The sequence below is a fragment of the Leuresthes tenuis genome, unplaced genomic scaffold (genome assembly GCF_036924035.1).
Source record: "Leuresthes tenuis unplaced genomic scaffold, fLeuTen1.0.hap1 SCAF_13, whole genome shotgun sequence".
In the NCBI taxonomy this organism is placed as follows: domain Eukaryota; kingdom Metazoa; phylum Chordata; class Actinopteri; order Atheriniformes; family Atherinopsidae; genus Leuresthes; species Leuresthes tenuis.
In genome coordinates this window covers 4,280,655-4,304,840 of record NW_027325367.1, presented here as the reverse complement: position 1 = coordinate 4,304,840, position 24,186 = coordinate 4,280,655, and the positions used below count along the sequence as shown (strand labels likewise).

General features: G+C 43.3%; 1 protein-coding gene across 1 annotated transcript in view; it reads right to left on the bottom strand.

Moving 5' to 3' along the window:
* Nucleotides 1-2,493: 2,493 nt before the first annotated feature.
* man1a1 (mannosidase, alpha, class 1A, member 1) overlaps nt 2,494-24,186 on the bottom strand; it is a 105,578-nt gene continuing 83,885 nt past the window's right edge. Inside the window, exons 6-12 of the mRNA XM_072362789.1 lie at nt 21,397-21,520; nt 20,535-20,628; nt 15,312-15,427; nt 13,586-13,805; nt 11,978-12,150; nt 11,655-11,770; nt 2,494-6,629 (exon numbers count right to left, since the gene is read on the bottom strand). Of these exons, the coding sequence (XP_072218890.1) occupies nt 6,500-6,629; nt 11,655-11,770; nt 11,978-12,150; nt 13,586-13,805; nt 15,312-15,427; nt 20,535-20,628; nt 21,397-21,520 (973 nt within the window). The 3' untranslated portion in view covers nt 2,494-6,499. The remainder of the gene's footprint in view (nt 6,630-11,654; nt 11,771-11,977; nt 12,151-13,585; nt 13,806-15,311; nt 15,428-20,534; nt 20,629-21,396; nt 21,521-24,186) is intronic.

The window sequence follows — 24,186 nt, the reverse complement described above, 5'->3', positions numbered from 1 at the left end:
AACACCAGGCCCCAGCAGGTTCAGGCTTCAACATCTGATGAATCTGCCAAAAAGGGCAGGAAGAGACACTGCTCGGACCCAAAGGACCCAAAGGAAAGCGACCTAGAAAGATGGAAAAACCCTTCACACAGCAAGATGCATCACAGTAAAACACAGTCAGAATCTCTTTGATCAGAGACATCACTTACAATCGATCAGCAAACTGTCAAGGGAAATATGTCCCGATTTATAGGAGGATCCAAACACAAACCGCCTGACAGGCAGGAGCAGTTCAGTGGTTTTTGTTTGGGAGACGGCTGAAGCCTGCAGGACGCTTTGGAATCTGTTCACTAAACCTCTTTGACTGACATCAAAGTGGGAGATGAGGGCTTTAAAAACCTTCAAATATGTCCTTAAGTCTCATCTTCTTCACCACAGAAACAAACGCCCTCCATGCTTTAAGTAATCAGGTGCCGAGCTCAGACTTCTCTGGGCTTCAGTGGTGATGCTGGCAGAGGGCCCTCCCTCTTCGTACATGCAGAGAAGGTCGTCTCAGAGCCCGAGACGAGGCCGACTGAAGACGTTTGTGTGCTGAAGCAGAGCGTGAAAGTCATGAAATGCACAACATGTCATCAGGGGAAAGATTTCAGGTGATAACAGAATCAGAAGCGTTTGACTCACATCCTTGTGGTCCTCTGCTGCCCTCTGGTGGCTTTGGCAGGAAATTACACCAAACAAATGCACTCTGAAACCAAAGGCATTAACAGATGGTTTTCTCCACTCTTCTCTCAATACCTGAGCCCGGTGGTGTGGAGTTCTGATGATCTAAATTCAGGTCTGGGTGTAGATTTCCCGTCTCCTTCTGTGGATGAACCATAGACTGCATCCACATGTCTGAACCAGGAGGAAGTGCTCAGCGCTCTGCTTTTATTCCACCAAAGTTGCTTCACAATGAGAGCAAAACAAGATAATAAAGAAGACACGATAAAGAAGTAAGTGCAAAACTCATAAAAGTGACTTTTAATGTCTCTTTTTGTTTGTCTGATCTCCTTCATGGACGTCCAGGTGCTTCGGGTTCTGTTTTCTGACTGCATCCCTCCACAGCTCTGAGGTTCAGACTGAAGGTCGCCGAACAGCAGGAGCCCTGGTCGACGTGGATTTGGGATGTTCGGCTGTACGCTATGAGAACGACTGCCTTGACTTTTCAGCCATGACCTCAGAACACGCAGAAGTTGCTGCTCTTCAGACCAGAGGTGCCTCCTACTGTGTCTTATATGTCAAAAATGATTAATTCAAGAGGAGAAATGTTGAGAGCCAGCAGAGAGAATCTAAAACTGGTGAGATGTGTGATCTCTGCTGAAGAGAAGCACAATTAAACTCACTGACCAGATGCACCAGTGCCATCGGTTTTTCTTTCATATGTGGGTTTTATTTGGTTTGTGTATTTCTTATTTAACCAAATAAGTCCCAGTGAAGGGAAGGTGGCACATTTTGACAAGATGGAAACCTTTTTTCTCCTAAAAATATGACAAAAGAGTGATGCTGAATCTGTGAAATGCTCTTTTTGGTGGGACAATGCTTCAAAAAGTGGACCTAAAAAAGCTGCTCTGACATCAGAACTTTAATCTGAGTCTTAATATTTCACCATAAGTGTCTCTGATGTGTTCTTATCCAAACTTTGTGAGATGTTGAAGCTGGTTTTTGATGCAATCGGTGTGAACTGGGACCAGTGCTCATCTTAAAGAGTCCTGCGCCGGACTGTTTTCTTCATCCCGCAAAACATTTTACGAATTTATTCCCGCACAATAACAGAAATGCATTGATTTTGTGTCATTTTATAGGCTTTTAATAAAGAGATTAATGTGTTTTTTGTTTCGTTTTCATGTCTTTTGACGCACTGGTCAGTAAAAGCACTCCTATTTCATTGTTTTAATTGAGTTTTTAATTAAGTAAAGGCTGTTTCACATTCTATTCTCCTCCTCTGTATTTGATTTATTTTTTTCTAACTTTATATATTGTATGAGACTCTTTCCCGGCGACGAAGTCCTATGGCCGCATGTCTATCAGCACACTTCCACGCATTTCTCACTAGTTTCTTGTTTAATGTGTGCAGGGAGAAGTCGTTTATTCTTTAAAACATCTTGCTTTAACTGTGGAGAACAGAGCAGGCGTGTCGCCTCAGCCCAGAGGAGCCGGATTTGTGTCTGTTGGAGACTATATTTTTGGACATTTGTAACAACTAACAAAGTCCAGTTCGTTCCCATCTTGGTCACAGACAGTTGAGCAACTTCTCCAAATGTCAGACTTTGTGCTGCAAAGCTTCCTTTCCACTTCATTTATCAACATCCTGTCGCTCGGCTACATCCCGATCCCGCAGTGTTTTTTTTTTTTTTTAGCCGCCTGCTCTCGCGATATTTGAGTTGGTCAAATCTCGCGGGACCCGGCGGGATCCAATCCCAATGCAGCCCTCTTCTCTGCAGGTTGAAAACACAACACCGATCCAAACACACCACATATTAAAAGATGTTTTATTCACAATAGAAGTGTAACAAATATAGTTTATTAAAAAGTCTGCTGCTCATTAATATCATTTTAACCCATAAGCTCAGAAGATTTTATATAAATGTCACACGGCTCATCTGCCGCAGCTGAATATTTACAGTTCATCTCAATAATAACATTAACACAATAAAACTAATTTCCCCACAAAATTAAAATATTGCATTAAATGCAAACTATGTGCAATGGAATGATTATCAGCAACTTTTTTGTACAGATACATCTCCCAGGTTGGTTTAGATCTTCTAAAGGAGAATGCCAACCAGAACTGATGTCAGCGTGGCGCCGATCTCCTCAAACAGGTGGCGTTCTCCTTTAGGCGTCAACACAACATCAGAAAATCACCACAGACGGTCCAACCTTTTCATGAAAATAATTCAAAGAGAGTCTGAACATGAGAAGGAGTCGTGTCGGCGCTGAAGCTGGCGTCAGCAACCGAATACATTCTGCGCTTCTCTGTGTTCAGGCAGTGAAACGACCGGATCAGTGTCACGTGTGGAGGAAAACCGACCAAACGCACGGCTTAAACAGAACTTCTTCCAACTGGGAGTTGACGAACCTTTACACATCAGGTAAAATCACGTTTTAAATTAGAGAATTACATCAGCAAACCCCATTCATTCATTCATTCATTCATTCATTCATTCATTCATTCATTCATTCATTCATTCATTCATTCATTCATATGTCCATTAATTATTCTAATAAAAAGACTCAAATCTGCTGCAGGTAAAAATGTACAACTCCTATATCTGTAAAATGATTTCTGAATCTTCTGAATAAACGTATGAAAGCAGGTCTAAGCTGCAACTGTTCCTTCCCGCTGCTCTGTAGCCTGAAATAGACGTTTTTTTTAAATATGATCACAGTAACAGCATCAGTTGTTGCGGCGGATACTGCGTCCACTGTTTATTCTCAGCTTCAACCCAACGTGTAAACTTAATATCTTTGGAGTTCAAAGGACAAACTGAGCGGAGCAGAAAGATCCAGACAACAACTGAAGGGTCTTTGCAGGCAGAGAATACACGAAACTGCATGAAAACACTGCGATAATTTGGCTGACAGCGTGCCGAGCTGAAAGAGAGGCATGTAAACTTATCCAAAACCACGTAACCATGACGACTGGTTCAGCTGCCGCCTTGACGACGAAAGTCATAGTTTGGCTAGTTTGACACCACCTCGTTCCGAACGTTTCTGCCCAATGAGGTGAGAGGATGTGACGAAGCGGAATGATGTCACTCTGTGGTGATGGGACTGACGTTTCTGCACGTTTCACTCATCAGGTGGACAAACCACACCATAAAACATAAATGTACAGCTGGCCGATGCGCCTCATGTGACACGTTAGAGCCGGCGCTCAGGTGAACAGTCGCCTGCACGCATGGCTTTAACTTTTTGTGCTTTTAGAGATAAAAGAAAAGCTAAATTAAACACACTTCACATTGGATGGTACATTCATAGTTCTTTCCTCCATAAGGTCGTTTTAACAGCTGTAAACCACTGCTCAGGTGTGACACAGCATCTGTGGGCCTGAGCAGAGCAGAGCCTCTTCTTCTCTGACAGGTGGAGTGAACACACAGCGCCACCTTCAGGTCAGCTCCTGCAACCTGCTTGTCTGCCACCAAATAAATGAAGACAATCAGAAGAATCAGCTGCTATATCAGCACATGTAAATAAATGCTAAGCTAAAGAACACAACAGGAAGGCCGACCGAGCGATACCTCAGCGTTGGTGAAAACGACCGTTTTTAGCTTCTGCTAGTCTGTAAAAAGCTAACTAACTGATCCTAAAACGTGGCAAAAGATGAAACCTTTTCAATAACTGCTCCTTTATTTAGTATTTCAGTTAATTCATTAACCTGCTCTGTGAAAGCTGGACCAAACATCTGTGAAAGCCGGGGCAAACATCTGTCTCCACGTTAAACTGCGGCTCTGCTGAGTCGTTGGTTCTGGTCGCCAGAGGCCACAAGAGGGGAAAACTTAGGGTATTCTTTAAAAATAATAACCTAAATGTGTGCAGTTAAGTTAATGAAAGTGGAAAATGTACAGAAAGCAGATAAATCAATAAATACCTCAGCTTTTTAACGCATGTATGAACTGCAGTAATGGTCTTCCTGTGGGTAATTGGGATAAAACAACATAATCACCATCCTAATAGCACACTTTGTGTTTCAATCCGCTCTGTCAGAGCACCGTGAGACATAAAGACTAAAACTGATTCTTTCCTCATGTTTTTCACCTCACAGCCGGCTCCTGTGGGCTGTAATACGACCCCCCACCACTAGGTGTCACTGTAATAAAGGAAATAACTGGAACTTGTGGTGGTCTCAAATCTTTCTGACTCAGACAGGAAACAACAGGTAAGGAGGACTTCCAACTTTCACTCTGAGCTTTGTTTTATGACGTCTTTTGACGGACCTTCAGTGGTCTGATGTCTCACTTATCGTTACTTTTAACACTTCTTTTGTACTTTTCGAGCCAAAGATATGCTGAATAAAAATCAAAAAGTAGACATAATCCTTTAATCCACGTCTAGTTTTGGTTTAATCCTCACGAGAAGCCTGGGAACCAACATAAAGCTGCGTGACTACTCTTAAAACTCATGTGAGTTTGAGCTGCTTCTCCCTCTACAGTGAAGGCACTAGATCGAGGTCTAAACTGGATTAAATCTGGCTGCGGTTGTCGGCGGCGACGGGAGAAAATAAAAGCAAACTAAAGAGCAAATGAGCACAACTTTGATCACAAACCGCAGAAGCAGCAACACGGTCGTGTTTGAGTGTGTGAAGAATGAGGAAATAAAGTTTAAAGCTGTGTTGCATCAGTATGGCTCAGTGTGTGGAGGTGAAATAATAAAGCAAAGTTGAGTGTCTGGATGTCCTCACAGAGGAGAGACGATCCAGCAGCCGCCCGATGCTGGACCGGGACGACTGACACAAGAAGAGGTGACAGCGAAGCTTCAATCTGATCAGATCAGAGTCCTTTCTACTGATAACAGTCAGCATCAAGAACAAATGTTTTAATGCAGCTGTGAGGATCTGCTTTTTAAAATGTAACCAAACAACAAAAGCAGGACACACGGCAACAAAGAAGTAAATAAATTTGGTCAAAATACAAAGTCTGCTCACTTGCTCTTTCCTCAAACGCCTCTCGGTGATCTGTTAAAACTTTGCTTTTAAAAACCTGCGAATGAAACGAGGAAAACAGGCAAATTCAGCCGGAAAACAGCTGCTCTGGTGGAACCGTGGTGTGAATGTGAGAAAGATGCCTGTGAAAGAAGGTCAGAAGAAGAATGGCAGCGGTGTGTAAACGCTGTGGGGCAGAAGTCTTAACTCAGGCGGGAGCAGAGGCTTAAAAGTTCAGGGCGTTTATAAAACACACGTCTTTAGAAAAGCAAATCTTCTTTTTTTCAAACAACACGGCAAATCGAGGTGTGACGACAAGAAAAACGGTTCCTATTCAGATACTGAAGCAGCACAGCGGAAGAAGACAGACGTGAACTCAGCGTCCTTCAGTTCATGGCGTCAGCCTCATCGTGCTCAGCTGAGAGGGTTTTATTCCCAGAGTCTGGGGAGGTGGCTGGTTTCTCCATCACGGAAAAACAGATAACAGAGTCGTACCTTTAAAAAGAACTGATGAAAGCTGCTCAGTCTGAATGAGCAGGAAATTAAATAAAGACACCCAGAAGCAGCCTGATTATCACAAGGTTAGGAACCCAAACCCAAGGTTTTGGATGAGCTAAGAAAAATGTTGATCCAGATCAGCATTTGGACTCAACCAGAGGAGAGTGTTTGAAAAGAAAGAAATCAAAAGCAAAAAAAAAGGATCTACTGTTCCGATCCTGTCGAAAATACAAAGTAAATCCCATCAGGAGGCATCTGTAACCACTGGAGGATCCACAGACAGACAGCTGGAGGCTCAGATATACAGGATCAGAGGTTCTCACACTGGTTTCTGGGTGTCCACTACTCCACTTCGTTTGGTCTGTTGTCTGTTTTATCCTTCCTGATGACCGGCAGAGGGTGAGCCTCGGTGTTGAAGACCCAGTGGTCGAACGGCAGGTGGTCGTCATCAGAGAAGAGCAGGTAGAGATACCTGCAGGACACAAAGAAACAGACCGTAACACACTGGATATCCCAGCAAACATCACGGTTAATGCATCAGAAAGCCCTGCCAATAAGGTTTGGGAAGTCAAAATTCAAGATTTGAGCTTCTGGCTTACAGAGAGGGAGCCAGCCACAGAGGTCTGGTGAGTTCATTTCTTTTTAGACTTCACGCCCCCAGATTTCCCTCCGTGCAGATTTTCTACCATTAGCAGCGACACTTCTCAAGGCCTGTAAACGCAGCTATTCAATCGTCATCTGCTGGCTCATCGGGCTCCACTGGACTGGATAGTGTAGTGGTATGATTGCCACCTCTCCTGTGGAAGACCTGGGTTCAAATCCCCTGCATGAAATACCTCCAGTAGGTGTCCTTAGGCAAGACCTCCTTATCCCATCTGCCTGCCTGTAAGTTGCTTTGGATAAAAGCGTCTGCTAAAGGCATAAACATAACACTGCGACCGCATCCTGGTTTGTGTGGGTCACCACACCCCCTGGTGTGTTTCTTGTGTGTTTGGTGTAGTTTTGCTACACCTACATGAGCAGAAATAACAAAATATTTGGACACACCCACACAGTCCAACAGCTAAAGAACAAATGTTGGAACAGTGCTGCGTGTCAGGTCAGAGCTGCACCTCGGTCTGCCTTCAGTTTACAGCCGAATTAACTGGATGTTATCCAAAATAAAGCTGGAATTGTTAATCTGCTGCATGTTCTACTTGATTATTTGTTTCCAAGTAGATAAAATGCTTCAATAAATGGTTGAAAAATTAAAAAAAGGGATCCACCAATTAATTGGCCAGTTATCACATTTTTCCAGGAAGTGAATGTACCATGTGCATTATATAGAAAATTCAGATTTCCTGCCCTTTTTTGGACTGTGAACGCACCACGCACATAGAGAGCACCTCCACCCAAAGCTATCCACCTGTAACACCTATAAGGGGTACATTTTTATGTTTATTTTGGTTGGAAATGTGGTAAAACATGTGGGAAATGAAAAATAACAAAGACCATCTGCTGATGAGACAGAAATGCTTCTGTTTGGGAAGAGAAACGATGTTAAAAATGACCGACATCCTAAAGCTAGCTTCGCATTCCTCTACTTTTATTCCCTGCTACATTAGTTTTTGCTTTCATTTCTACGATGGTACAAACACAGCAGTTATCTGATGCTCCTTTATATCTAGAGATGATAAAAAAAGAGAGAAAACGATGTAATAAATGGAGATATAATCATTTTCTGTTGGATCCAGTGACAGAGAAGGCACTGTACCCTGGAGCAAGTACAACATACTGTTTAAAAAGGGCTAGAGACTGAAGCTTAAGCTCAAATTTAAGGCAGCTCCTCATATTCCTCCAGATGAATATTAAAACAAAGACTGGCCGGCTGCAGGAGGTCATCAGTATGTGTTGTAGAAGGTGATTTTGAGACCTCAGAAGTGTTTTAGCCCATTTCCAACAGCCACATCTGAAGAAGAAACACCCTGAATTATCTAATAAAAACCACTCACATCCATTCTGGTCATATTTTACAGCTTCTCCAACCAATGCTTTCATGTAGATCTGTTAAAATGGTTCTGTCTCTAATCTCATGATGCAACCTTGTGCTTTTTTACGATAAACTGAATCTTGGATTTCCTCACAAACATGACGCATTAGTTCAACTGCAAGTGTTTAGACACTGTTTCCAGATGTGTTCAACTTTTGCAATATTTACTGGTGTCCGTGCCAAGAAGACGGATGTCGAGCCAAAAGAGGAGGATGGGTGCGGCTTGTGCTCGGAGCAGTTTATGAAACCTCAAGTGTTGAAATGCTGCAACTAAAGATGGATTCAGGTAACGGTTAGAAAGGTGTAATCAGTTCGGATTTAATCCTGGGGGGTTAGGGGAAAACAGATCAATAAATACAAAGCAAATACGTCATCTAAGGGTTGTTTTTATGGGCAATGGTTGTCCATGAGGCCTCCAACCTCCTCCCTCTCCTCACAACCAGGCAGCAGTGAAGTATGGCTGTGTCCTTGGCAGCGGGGGGAAGATGAATACTGGAAGTGGTTGTATATGATGCCAAGATCCCCGAGGAGCATTAGCACGATTGCACTTATGGGTTTACAGCTAAATGGGATTGATATTTTCAGAGACTAGTTCAGTCTGTTTCTGGTAACATGGATGTAATAAAGCCTGACTGATGTGGTAACTGTTGTGTTAATATCCAGGTTTGAGGTGAGCAGCAGTTATTTTTCCTCTGGTTCTCCACGGGGGGCTTTCATGATGTTCTAATCTTCTTCTTTTTTTGTTCCTCTTCCAATGAAAAGCTTCCATCATGCCAATAAAAAATCGACTGAAAATAAACTGATTCCTAAAATAAATGCTGTGCTGAAGTCCCATATCTGGTGTGTGTGATGTAGTAGGAAGTTTAGGTGTTTGGCACGAGGCCCTCTGCGAGGTTCACCTTGACTTCCTGTCAACAGCTGGCTGACGGGCAGAAAAGCAGCACAAGGATGGTGTGAGAAAGGGGATGTAGGAGTGGTTGGTGAAATGTAAGCGAAGCTAAAGGAAACAGTAACATGAATTTATAAGGAACTCAACTGGGAACGTGAGGTTTTGAGGCTGAACTGATGAACTGTTGAGCTATTCAATGAACTGAAATCATGTGACATCATCTAACTGATTTCAAAGGGAATGATGATATTCTGCATGCTACTAATAGACATGCCAATGTTGTAGATCTGCTGCTGTGTTTGGGATCATTGTCCCGTTGATGAGGCAGTTTCAGCCCAGCTTTAGCTGTGGGACAGATGGCCTCACATTTGACTCTAGAATACTTTGGTATCCAGAGGAGTTCATGGTGGACTCAATGACTGCAAGGTGCCCAGGTCCTGTGGCTGCAGAACCAGCCCAGATCATCAGCCCTCCACCACCGTGCTTGACAGCTGGTATGAGGTGTTTGTGCTGATATGCTGTGTTTGGTTTCCTCCAAACGTGCTGCTGTGCATTAGGACCAAACATCTCCACTTTGCTCTGGTCTGTCCAAAGGACATTGTTCCAGAAGTCTTGTGCTTTGTTCAGATGCAGCTTTGCAAACCTAAGCTGTGCTGCCATGTTCTCTTTAGAGAGAAGAGGCTTTCTCCTGCAGCCCTTCCAAACAAGCCATCCTCGTTCAGTCTTTTTCTAACTGTGCTGTCATGAACTTTAACCTTTAACATGCTAACTGAGGCCTGTAGAGTCTGAGATGTAGCTCTGGGCTTCTTCACCTTGGGGTGAACTTGCTGGGACGTCCACTCCTGGGAAGATTGACAGCTGTCCTGAATGTTTTCCACTTGTGAATAATCTTTCTCTCTGTAGAATGATGGACTCCAGATAGTTTGGAAATGGCCTTATAACCCTTCCCAGACTGATGGGCAGCAACAGCTGCTTCTCTAAGATCATTGCTGATGTCTTTCCTCCTTGGCATCATGTTAACACACACCTGAAAACTGACAGAACTCCTGCTTTTATAGAGCTGCTCACACTGACTGATGATCAGTTAATCAGAGCATTGATCAGCAGCTCCTGGCTGCTACTTACCCTCTTTCCTCCTCTGGAAGCACTAAAGGTGTTTTACTCACAGTAACTCTGTATTTTGGCTTAATTTTTGTTTAATGACAGTGTCAGAACCACGTGATATTTCTTTACTTTGTCCAGTTACATAAAACCTTTTTTTTTAATAACTATACGATCATTTTAGGCCTTTCCTGTGCTCTGGGTTTAAAATCCCGATCGCAGTTTCACCAAACAGTGCAGCTGGGATTTTCCCCCTTTAAATGGACACTGTTGGAGAACCTAATAGCCAGACAGCAGCGTACTGTGTGGTTGATGGAAGATTTAACCAACCATTTGTGCTTTCACATCCACAGAAACATTGACACACACGTACTGAGACTTGCACCGAATGGCGGTGATGTAAAAATAACTGACGACTATTAAGAGGAAGTGAGAAATAGTAGCTGTGAGTCGTGTTGGAACGCAACATTTTTCACAGTTTCTGTCTTTCTGCTGATTTCCCTTTTTATCAGATTTTTCCAAGCAGGGGTTTTCCCTGTAAAATAGAGTCTGTTGTTGAATATAAAGGTTCTCACTCGATGCGAACATGTTCTCATACCTCCCACAGGAGCCATCATTCTACTTTACTGCCGGGAGATTTTCTCATAAAAAAGTGTCAAACAGAAATAAAAATGAGAGTGGTTTTAAGATACAATCTTATGATTTACCCTGTTGATGTTACATTACCTTCAAAGATGCACCTGGGAGGTTCCAGCTGGTTTCTACGGCCTATAACAGTGTTCTATGTATCATAAGAAAACACATTGTTCTCAACACTAAGAATATTTGACCAAAAAAGTCTTTGTTTAGACCCTTTTCACATCAGCCTGCAGCCATATTCTGCTTGTTCACTGATCTATTCTCAGTTCATTTGGGTATAAACCGTTGCCATCTGCACAGGTACACCCTCAAGCGTTTAGGAGCAAAATACTGAACAACCAAAACGGTGGAGAAATAAATCAACAGGTCACTGTTAACTGCAGTTAAACTGTTTTCACTTCTCCCAAAATGATGCTTTTCTACTACACGATACAGCTGGACTTAATTGATTTTTTCCCTGGCTTTTAATTGCATTTACTCTCTGGTATCGGGTGTTTTTTTTAGTACTACTTGAACTGTGACTCAACAGGGATGTGAAAAACCTTGCAGTTCACTAACGGCATTCAGTTTACAAACCTGAAGGTCAGTGAATTTGCACAAATTGTGTTTTTGAAGGACTTTTCCCTCCTGTTCCTGCAGTTTGGGTAGTTCAAACTGCAGGTGCTCAACATTGTTCCATCACATCGAGTCAAAGTGGGAGCCTGTTTGAGGTAACTTTGCTGTTAATCTCGGCCTCTTTCTGAAGCTCATCCCTGTCAGTTCAGGGCTGCAGGGTCTCGGGCCCTCAGTGAAGAGCCCTCACAGGCTGTGTGCATAAAGCTGTTTGGTTTGGGTCTTACTTCAGCGTCTCGGCCAAGTAGAAGCTCTGCTGCACGTCGTCGTGGTTTGGAGCTGAAGCGTAGACGTCTCTGATGCCGCTGTAGCCTGCTTCTACTCTACAGTGCTGCTCCAAGGCCTGATGGAGAGACGGCAGCAGGAAGAGAGGCAGATGTAACACGCGTCCAGCTCTTTAAGTACTTAACATATCAACCTTGGGGCTTATATTATTAAAATGAAGTCAAATATGCTGAGCCTGTGGAACTTTCTTCCTACATTCTTTATTTTCTGGAGGATGTGGACATCCAACAAGAAGCTATTCTCTTTTTGCTGAGCGATATCTTACCTGGACAGCCTCCCAGCCCCACTCTCTGTATTTGGGGTCGTGGGTGAACCTCCACATGTACATGTAGGTCTCGATGACTTCGGGGCGGAGGATGTAATATTTCTCGTTCTGTCGGGTGGCGATGGCCTCGACGCCGCCGTCGAAACGAAACGCTTCCGGACCAAGCTTCAAAGCTACAAGGAGGGAACAAATATCAAAGATATAAAGACACATATTGGATATTTTAACCCAGCTAGTGACTCACAACATGACTTGAAGATGGAGGCTGAACGTTTATGGTTCATTTTGAGGCAATAACAGGACAACTGATTGAAATATTACAAAGAAAATAAAAACTGACACAAAATACTGTGCTAAAATTCTTCAGCCACCCCTCATTTCATTATATGTTGCCAGGAAAGTGAGAGAAAGGTGCAGAGATTTACTGAAACATGGAAACAGAAATGTAAATACAGCATATATGAGGTAAAACCAGAGTTTGTTCAGTTCTAAGCAGCTTTAAAGTGAATATCTGGTCTGAGCTCCTTTATTCTCCAACACAGCCTGAACCCTCTGAGACAAGCTTTCTGTCATTTCTTTAAGGAGTCTTCAGGAATAGTTCTCCAGGCTTCTTGAAGGACATCCCAAAGCTCTTCTTTGGATGTCGGCTGCCTTTTGTTCCGTTCTCTGTCAGATGATCCCACACTGCTTCAATAATGTTGAGGTCCGGGCTCTGGGGAGGATTCATCCCTCCATAAGACCTGTTGCCACTGATTTTCAGTCCACTTCTTGTGTCCTTTGGCATAGCTCAGCCTTTTCTCCCTGTTTCCCTTCCTTAAGAAGGGCTTCTTGACAGCCACCCTTCCATGGAGACCATTTCTGATGAGGCTTGGGCCAACAGTAGATGGATCAGCTGAAGGTCCAGATGCATCTCTCAGGTCCTGTCAGGTCACAGCTGGATTTTTTCCTCTTTCTTAAGGACATCACTTTCAGATCCTGTTCATCTGCTGTAGATAGTTTTTTAGGCCTGACACTTCTTCTTTTGTCCTCCACTTGTCCAGTTTCCTCAAATGTTTTAAGGACACACTGCACACCATGCTGAGATATGCCAAGTTTTCAGCTAATAGCTCTTTGGGAATCACCTTGTTGCTGCAGAAATCCTATTTTCTGTCTGTCAAACTGTGTTATCTTTGCTGTTTTTCATAGATGCAACTAAAGAAATGGGAACAAATGATGTGTCTCTGTGACAGGCTGCTGGTAACAAAGTGCCTAAAGACACCATTTAAAATGGCTTCTTAATGCGTCGACACAACACTGGTCTCTTTGTATGCTTGAATGATTTATAGATCAGAGTTAAGTGGCTTCACAAACATGAAACACATTCCTCTGAAAATGTTCTGGACCGGACTGAAAACGAGTGAAAAAGCAGCCGAAGTCCAAAGAAATACCTTAGAACACCTGCCTGAAGAACTATTGATCAAGACCACTTTAAAAGATTACAAGAAAGTCTGGCTGCTTGGACTCAAAGTATAAAGAAATGAGGGCTGTTGCACAGTATTTTATGTCAGAGAGCTTGGCTGGAAAGAGGAAAGCCTGCTTTCCTCCTCACATATGCCCGTGTATATTTACCGGTCCTGGCGTAAGACTCGTGACAGGTGCGGGCGATCTCTGCTGCCTGCTCCATCTGGTGGCCCGTCTTGTCGCTGGGAGCCCCGTCAGCACCCAGAGCGATCATGCCACCTGCAAAGCACGTCAGGTGCCCCATCTTATGCTCCAGCAGCCCCCCCTTCCACTCAGCTATGTAAGTCAGCCCATTGCTCGATTTCCTGATCAGATTAGTTTCTATGGCCTGAAAGACAGACAGGATTTAGAAGTGTTAGCTTTGGCTTTTTCAGATTAATGCAGATTAAAACAACAGCAATAGGACCTTTTCTGCAACTGCATTTTACAGTTATTTCTCTGAACTTTGACCTGCAGTCGCTAACAGAAGAGCAGCTGATCTGTTATCCATTTTAATTCCACAAAGCTGAGGGACAGCTTACACGAGAAAAACAATAAAAATGTGACCATAACTCAAGAAAAAAGCAACAAGAACAACTGAAAACATTTAAGATCTAATTGTGTAAAAGTATGACCACTTTTTAAAAGCAGATGCTGATAAATTTTCTGCTCTTTTGTTCACTGAGTGAATGTTTTTGGCTGGATAATTTGCAGGATTATTCATGTATTTTGTATGTAGCGGCTCTTCACATCATACAAAAATTATCATTTTACCGTCATGCTGGGCTCCAGATAGACATCCTGCTGCTTCTCTTTCACAAATAAAATAAGAATGACTTTAATCCTCGCAGATCAACAGGGATTATTGATATGCTGAACTCTGTATTACAGCCGCCTTGTGATATATTTGCTCCCCAGTGTGCTGCAGAGAGGCAGACGAACAACCGGCTGAGACGCGTGGTTTGTCACCAGAAATTAAGTTGACAGCTTAAGTGTGTTTCAATGTCTTTTGACTTTGGGAGGGATGCTGCTACTCTACGATTCATCTGCTCCTCGTCTTTGTGTTGTTATTCACATGTGAGCCTCAGTATGAGGCTGCTTGCAAGGTTATTTGAGTGACTGGACTTCTATAATGTTGTCTGCGGGCAGAAATAAATACCACAGCAAGACCACTTTCTATTATCCAGAGCTGACCTCGCTTTTGATGCCCCTATCACCCGACAACCATTTATTATGACTCAGAGAGCGCATGAGGGATGTAAAACCCTGTGGAGTAAACCTGCACACTTCATCAGCTGGAAACAAACACCTGTGCTGTCCGTTTAGTGAGAACAACCTCTACTAAAGCTCACACGCTGTGCTTTGTCTGGAATATCCTCACAGTTTTCCAGAAGTTAACCACATATAGCTGCTGATACAACTTATCAGAGGCTTTGTGCACATGTGCAGCGATATTCCGACACGAACCCATCACACAAATAGGAGGATATTCTGATAATGATTTATATGAGAGTTACAGATGCCGTTCATGTCTGTTTACATGTTGCAGAGAATAGTCAGATTAATGACTTACCACAACTTCGATAACTGCGTCGTACTTATACCCAAAGCATGGCGCACCACTGGGGTTTCCCTCTCAGCTTTACTGCATTCTTCCTGCTGTGCACAGATCTCTGTCGCACCAACTCTGGTCCAGACCAAACATCTACTGACTGAGAACCAGCACCAGCTGTTCGAAACACTGATTCCACCTCAGTTTGCCTCTCTCTCAAAGTTTCGGAGTGAAATTCATGTGACGTTTCACTCACGAATCTTCGGCTGCGTGCATGTGCTGCCGGCAGCGTTTGAGTCTTACCTGCAGGGCATCGTAGTACATCTTCTTTGCTTCGTCGTCAGTCTTGTCAGACATCAGCCAGGCCTTGAGCAGGTACTCATAGAAACTGTCACCCAGGCCACCCACAGACACGTGATCTGCAGCACACAGATAACCAAAGGTGGATAAATCACACAAAGGCCTCCTATACGCTTCCAAGGTAAGATTACAGATGCTATCCAGTCTCAAGACACAAGGCGGTGTGTGTGTTTGCAGTCTGTGATCTCCTATAGCATTGTGTGTGATTCTACGTGAGCAGAGTTGTTTTTTAGTGTTTGTCCTAGTCAGCGAAGCCTCATCCATATGCATGTGTCATTAACAGAGTCCAGCCCTGTTTGTAGACTGCAGAGATTAAATGTCAGCTGTGATCATCCTGAAGTGAGGAGGAGAAGGGAGGCTGGTGATGAAGATGGTTTGGTGTTGAGCCAGAGAAACAACAACAAGGCCTTCTACGAGTTATGTGTTAGACCAGGAGCCAGAGCCCCAGCCAACAGGAGATGACAGGCTTAAACAAAGCATCAGCGATCTGCCAAAGAATATTTCAACAGTGTGTTCATGGTAAATTTGCGCAAACAGGCTTCGAATACATCTTCAGAAATAAGGACAGATTGGAAACTACGGCTCAACCGTTTGGATAAAACACAAACGCTGCACACAGAAAATGTGGTTTTATGTGGATAATATATCAAAACTATAAAGAAAACCAAGGATAACATCTCAGGGCACCAAACATCTATTCAAGAAAAGCCACTACTGCATCATTTCTGCAGAGATGAACCCTGCCCTCACTGAAAAGTATAAAAGCCTTTTTCTATGACTATTTTCCTGTGTTTCTTTTTAAAGCAGCTGTAATTGTTTTCATGAAATACCTACATGAAACACTGGTTAAAAGTGCCTCTTAAATGCCAATACTTATATCTGGATGTGCTTTCAGTAGTTTTACTCAATATTTTGGTGCATCGGGTAATAAAAGCAGGTAGACCAGAGTTTCAGATCCATATTCATCCATCAGAGATACCAGCAGACCTTCAATAAAAGAGCGGAGTGGCCAAATAATAAGTCAAATAAAAGCTGAAAACATGTCAGTGGACATTAAAACAAAACAATTAAACTGAATTAAAAGCCACATATTTCCAAACACGTTACCGTTAAAAGGTAAATTGGGTGCTAGAATACTCAGCATGAAAAATAATTAGTTAATTAAACTAATTAATGCTTTTCTAGTGGGCTACAGATCCCACTTCAACCATTGCAGCCTCCGGAGATTTCAATCATCCTTTCATCTTCTGCGAGCATCCTTACCCGCTGATTCAGACGCCACAGTCTCTTACTCTACTATTCTATGAAGAACGCGATGTTTCAAACAAAAGTTCACATCCTTTACTGGTGTAAATTGCAGATAATTTGCTAAAATACAAATGCAGCAGGTTAAAGGACAGTCTCTCTGCTTTTGTTGGTGTGTTTAATGCCTGAAGCTCCAACTTTCCTGCTTGAATTTATACAATAAACTGATACTATACAATACGTAAAGAGCTGTATATTGTATATGAGGCTAAGGCCACGAGATGGTTCACCTGAAGCAGCTTTAGGACTGACAATAGGGGGATGTAGCACATCTAAACTTACGAATTACCATTAAAAGTATTCGATGTGTAACTGTATGCGTTGGACTTTGTCTCTTTCCTTTTCAAACCCGGACTGATGCAGCTTTGTTGAGCATCGCCTCAATCGAGGTCGATCTGCTGCTGAAACGCACGCCGCTACCCAGCAGTGCTGTAGTCACTCAGCTGATTGCGCAATGTTGGTATAACGGGTGAAACGACACAGTGATGCGGGGCTGATCCGCCTCACTGTGGCATATGTGAACAACGGCGGGTTAACAAAGCCGAAAAGTCCTATGAGTGGCCAGAAAATGTTGATCTAAAACACAGCAGGGAGCCACAAACACTGAGCACAAGAGAGGCCAGTGTCTACCACACCAGACAGGGCCCCAGGTGCAAAGAGGCTTTGGGTAACAAGTCCTCAAGGCAAAGTGGGAAATACCTCCAAAGGTGGTGGAGAATAGCCAAGCTAAGATCTAGACTAAACTAAAGAGGAAGGCAGTAGTGATAGATGTATCAATTCCAACTGACAGCATCAAGAAAAGGGAACATGAGAGGCTTGAAAAGTACCACGGGCTGAAGGAGGAAGTTGAAAAGATGTGGGAAGTGATGCAAGAGTGATACCAGAGGTAACCTCTCATCATCAGTTACCTCGATGTAAACAAGCAGAAGCGGCCATTTAACCACAGGCGAAGATCGAGGTGTAACAAGAGGAATAAAAGAGGAACAGTCAAACCTCCAACTGCCGAAAACAAGGGGGCGAAAAGAGTTCATCACAATGAAGAGATTACACAGTAATAGCAGCATCTGTCTCCTGGCTGTAGCATCCTCTCAGCAAACTCTACATCTATGTCTCTTAGCTCTTCCTCAAATCTGACCTCTATCATTACCGTCATTACCTGCTCAGCTACTCGGTTTGAAGAGTCTGCTAATGGATCTAAAATTACACCCCATAAGAAATGTAAGCGTGTGAATGGATGCGTGCACACACTGGGGCGAGTATAAAAATACTGGACAATGACAGAGTAAATAGTGGGATCCAGGAATGTAAAGTGAGTCAACAAGGCTCAGTGTTGGCTCATTCTGTCATTTAACTTCCATAAGCCACAAATTAAATGCTTTTCAAACAACTGTGTTATTCCAGCTTTATAAAATGTACAAATATTGGGTCAATTCATCTTCAGCTTCAGTGAGCAAGTTTCAGTTCCTCTAAAATAACAAATTAACTCATTTTTACAGTCACTTTTCATAAATAAAACTGGATTAGAGAGGAATAAGGTAGGAGTGGAGCAATTTAACAGTCCGAGCAGCAGTAATAGTAGTAAAAGCTGATGAAAGGGTCATGTTTTCAGTTCAATTCTTATAGAGACTGATACATAAATGAAGCCTTTCGCCCTCTGGCAGCTTTTATGTGACTGTGGAGATACACAGGAAGCAGGTAGGCAGATAACATGCCGCAACTGGAAGGAATGGGAATATCCCTGTTTTAAAACCACTTACATTTTCCATCACAAAGCCTGGAGGTATGAGCAGTTATTTAAAACTCAAGGACAGAAAGTTCCCCCCCTCCCCTGCTGGTTAATGCAAGCTGCCAGCCGGCTGTGTACAAAGACTGAAGGAGAAGACCCGTCAAACCTTTCCACCCAGTTGGAAAAATGACTAAGGAAGCTGTTTGGGGGAAAAACACGAGGCTTTGGAGGAGGAAGGTAATCTGACACACAAGGAGGAGAAAACACTCGTGATTTCCTGTCTGCAAGAGCACCTCCTATCACTCTTTGTCAAATTCAAGGTAAAATAACCCCTGATGAGAGTTAATGTCTCCAGTATTGTGAAATAAACTAAACTACTAAGGCTGGTAATTGACAAATAAACCAGCCGACAGCAGCTTAACAGAACTGACGGTACTCCATTTTCAGTTAAATTAGTTAAAGGGGAACTCCAGTATTTTTTAAACCTGGACCTTATTTCTGGCATGAAATACGTTAATTTACTCACCGAGAACAGTTTGGTGAAAGTCGGCGTCCTTTGGAAGATATTTAGATAACTGGAGATCCATATAACGGAGTGAACGGGGCTTAGAGGATGCAGCCTCTAAATAAGGCATTATCTGTCTTTATTTCACCAATACTTTAAGAAGAATGAATGAATGAACGTGTTCTATAGCTCTGCCGCCGTCATTTATCAGCCGCCGCTGCAGCACAGTTTATTCACTCCTTGCTCGGTGACAGTCGGCTAACTTCACATGTAGTTTGCTGCTGATAGTTTTGTGCAACATGGCAGGATTTTTATCAGGTTTTGACGGAGAGAATGAGCTGTGCTGCAGCGGCAGCGTTGATGACATCATCCCAGTAGACGAGTGTGTAGAAAGCCCTCTATAAGCCCCCCGATAGCCGCCAATAACAACAACACAGGAGCTATGAGCTAACAGAGCTATAGCACACGTTCATTCATTCATTCTTCTTAAAGTATTGGTGAAATAAAGACAGATAATGCCTTATTTAGAGGCTGCATCGTCTAAGCCCCGTTCACTCCGTTATATGGATCTGGAGGAATCTAAATACCTTCTGAAGGACGCCAACTTTCACCAAACTGTTCTCTATGAGTAGATGAACGTATTTCATGCCAGAAATAAGGTCTAGATTTAAAAATACCGGAGTTCCCCTTTAAAATCAGTTAGGCCTCATTCTGCATATCAGCTTCCAGATCTGGATCCTGGTCTGATAAACAAAATGAGGTCAATGTGCGTAAAGAGTTTGTGGAAAAGGACCATTTACACCCACCAACTGCAGGCTTCTTCACAGACAAATGAAGCCATAATTAACACCGGTGACATTTTCAGTTTGAGATGGAGACAGAGTAAAGAGTTCACTGTGAACCCTCCTGATTTCAACCGGTGCAAATTGCAGGTGAAAAACTGTAATCTGTGAAAGATGGGCGTAATGTGCCCTGCTGTAATCTAGACAAGTTGCAATTTGCATGCATTAGTGTTCCAGTGTCACCTTGGATTAAAAGGGCCTACGCTTGGTGACAGTTGTCAAGTGAAGAATATCAGACTCTCTGTCCTCATAATTAGTAACTCGGTGAATTTTTTACTTTTATTACACTCTGAAGTTCTCAGTTTATGCATCAGATGCACCTTTTAATATGTAAATATGAGAAAAAAGTCTCGAGAGATTCGTGAAACAATGTTACTAAACCCAAATTACCAGGAAAATGAGCCAAATGGTAGAGGCACATAGAGAGAAATGTTTACCGGTTTCAGCTGTGGAGGATCAGAAAGGATCAACAACTTGTTTATAAAGATGATCCACTTTACAAAGCTGCAAAAACTCAGATTTCCAACAAGATTTTTTAATTGCATTTAATAGTTTATATCTGTGACTTGGGTACATTTATGTCAGCTAAGAAACATCTGGCATATCTTTTAGTACCTGGCGATTTACCCAGATATCTGAATCATTACTGTAGAAGCTGGCTTAACCAGTCGTTAAATTCGATTATAACAACAAATTAAGCTACAACTGTGTGTGCAGGAGTGTGTAAAAGCAAAAGGAAGAGACGGAGGACAATAAGGGATGAGACTAATGTGTAAGGGACGACTTACGTTGGCCCCACTGGCCGCTGTTGGGATTCAGGTAGTTGGGATAGAGGCCCTGAGGTTTGTCCAGGCGGTTAAGAACCTTCCTGATGTTCATCACCTGAAGATAAAAGAAACAGAAATTAAGCTTTATGCAGATGTTGAGCTGGACTTTTTCTCTGTCCGTCAAAATGGCCGACAGTAGATGTTATCACCTGACATTTCCCTCAGCTCCCTCGAAGCAACTAATACAGAAGAAATGTGTATATGAGGCACTCTCAGGGTCATAAGAGGCACTTTTTATGTCGACACCACACGACGCAGATGAAGGATTTTCCCCTTTTCCCGTAGTGACAGCGCAGGGGTTAAAAAACACTAAAGTCCTTATGGGTAAAAAGGCAAATACGAACATGAACAAATAAACTAAAAACAAAGTGAGACTAACTGAATGGATCTGTTGCAGCTTCAGCTGAACTGAACCTATGAAGGTGGACTGCTGTGAGGATTTGGATCAGACAGATGCCTCAACATGGCTCTTTTAATCAAGTTTAAGTCAGTTCCTGCTCTGCTGCCAAACTGGAGACAGGAAATAGCAGCACCGCTTCAGCCAGTGTTTTTAAATCAGGTTGCTTTTCTCTCACAGACTCCAGATTTAAGAGTCCCCTCTTAAAATCCCACAGCTGTGACCGGCAGTGATCACAGACGTGATCCTGGCCTCCGGGCCACTTATTAGCTAATTATTAACGCACACTCTGCCCCGGGTGGACACAGAACTCTGGTTCACTCAACATTATGATGCAGAGAATCACCAAATGTTCGGCTAATATAACCGAAGACTGTTTAACCATTTAAGCATATGATTACGCAGTATTTCCAAGACTCCTGTTACCTTTTGTTCAAACTCTGGATTTCCTGAGAGTTTGCTGAGGTGCATGAACTCCAAATGCAGGGTGCCATATTCTGCCAGGATGCTGCTACCACCTGATGCCCACGGCCAGTTTCTACCAACACCGCTGGAAAAAGACAGGAGCAGAGGGAGAGGAGGAAGTTTAAAAACAACAAGAGAGGGGAAAACTTTACACTAAAGCCACATTTCCAAATAATCAATTTTACATACTTGGTCAGATTTAAAAAACAAGTTCACGGTTCAGGAGGTTATTTACAGGCACACAGTCAGTGGGTCTACATGCTGAGATTAACTGGATTATAGCTATAGTTATTCCTCCTTATCTGAGGGCAATTATCCTTTGTTTCATGGTAGTGAATGAATTGAATCACTGGCACAAAGCATGTCAGACCCCGGTCCAATAGGTGGCGCTGTCCCCATTTCAGCTATCGCTAATAGAGCCACTTCCTGTTGACGTCTTCACCACCAACAACAACAAACTCAGGCATTCAGAAAGATGGCGAACGCAGAGCGAGATGAAGCTGCGTCCCTCTCCATCTGTGCTGAGCTGGTTATGGCACAGACGATGCCCAACGGCGCATTCTCCATCGCCTTGTTTGTTTCTTTCTGACGGCGGCGACAACAACAGTAATATCGTCTCCTTCGACTTCCGGGTGACGATCGCGGAGAAACATCTTGAGCATGCGCAGAACGCTCGATCTCAGGGTCTTAACCCGATCCGATCCGGTTTTAGTCAGATTAAGGTGTCTACATGAGCTGAATAACTCAGTCTTATTGTTATTTAGCCATTAATCCGACCCGATGGCACTCATCTAACCGCACTGAGTGAAACCTGAAAAAAATATCTCCTGAGATTCAGGTGTTATTTCAGAGAGTTTTTGCTTCTATGACATTCAAAAACAGATTCTTACAATGGATGAAAAATGAGGTTGATTAATGAGGCTAAAAGGAAACCAAAGTTGACTCTTTTTTTGTTAAAGTTATGGATGTGTTTGTTTTGTTCCTCTCAGGACTTGCTGGGGAACCTTCCCCTCATCGGAGGCTGTGACATCCGAGTTTACCAACCCTGAAACGCCTGACAAGGACAGAGGAGCCTGCAACGGTCTGTCTGCTGGATCATTAGAGGTACTGATGAATCGATTCAAGGCCAAGGACTGATGACTCTGATGGCGACGCTTCAAATAACTACTCATGAACACACAAGGACTGCTCACCATGTACAGGAGCCACAGAGACACGTACACACAGGAAGCTGAAGCAGGGAAAACATCCAAATAGGAAAAAGCAAGAAGAGAAGTGTGAATTGGGAGAAGCGCCACACAAACACATCTTTTTAAAGAGGTGGATAAACATACTAATTACCCTCCCCCTTCAACTCATCATGCTGCACAAGCCATAATTTGTTTCCCATTACAGCATGGATTTAATCAAGTCAGCCAAACACAGCGAGGACCACGGCAGCATCAGGCAGTGAGCGAAGAGACACATCAGGGTCACTGCTGAGATAAAACCTCATCAAGGCAGAACCTCATTAATTTAGGTGCTGTGTGCTTGTTAGCTTCAGGTTAAATTAAAGGCAAAAGTTCAACGTAGGCACAGGCACAAGGCTTACATATTACACTGTCAGTTTTATTCCAAACTACATGGTGTTGAAGTGTTCCACCTTCTCTCAGAAGAACGCCGTCCCCCCCCCCCCCCCCCCGCTGCCTCCATCTTCCCCTGTTATCTGCAGACTTGCCTGCCTGTCCATCTTTTTCCAATCCTTTTTATGAACCCTGTGATGAACAATAAATCGCTCCGCTTGGTAGGGCGGGGATGCAGCACACACCTTTCAAGCTCACCCCTGTCAATTCCAATCCCCCCCAAAGCCCTTCTGCTGAGAAACACTAAACCCCTGATAAGACACAGACCGCTGGGGAGGCTGATGTGTAAACCAAACGGACACATACCATTATGATATACAAAGGATCCTGGAGGCAGACAGATGAGAGCATGTTTGGGATAGTTGGAAGTCTGAATATAATCAGGAAGGAAAACAAATGTTTTAAGGTTTTATAGAATAAGATATATAAAAAAAAATCATCAAGAAAAAGTAAATAAACTTCAGATGAACAACACATGACATGTTACACTGTGTCATTATGTACTGAACAGGAACTAAACCAAAACACAGAAGCAGTGTGTGAAAAACTAAGTGAACCCCCCCATGTAGAAGCAGCTTCAGCAGCTTCAGCAGCAGTGAGCTGCAGTAATGGTTTCCTGTGTGACGTAATCAGTCTAACATGGTTGTGGAGGAATCTCGGCCACTCTTCTCTCCAGCGGTGCTTCAGCTCATTGAGGTTTGCAGCATTGGTTTCTGCACAGCTCTCTTAAGGTCCCACCACAGCATTTCAGTCAGGCTGGGGTCTGGACTTTGGCTGGACCATTGCAACACCTTGATTCTTTTCTTTTCCACACATTCTGCTGTAGATCTGCTGCTGTGTTTGGGATCTTTGTCCTGTTGATGAGCCAGTTTCAGCCCAGCTTTAGCTGTGGGACAGATGGCCTCACATCTGACTCTAGAATACTTTGGTATCCAGAGGAGTTCATGGTGGACTCAATGACTGCAAGGTGCCCAGGTCCTGTGGCTGCAGAACCAGCCCAGATCATCAGCCCTCCACCACCGTGCTTGACAGCTGGTATGAGGTGTTTGTGCTGATATGCTGTGTTTGGTTTCCTCCAAACGTGCTGCTGTGCATTAGGACCAAACATCTCCACTTTGCTCTGCTCTGT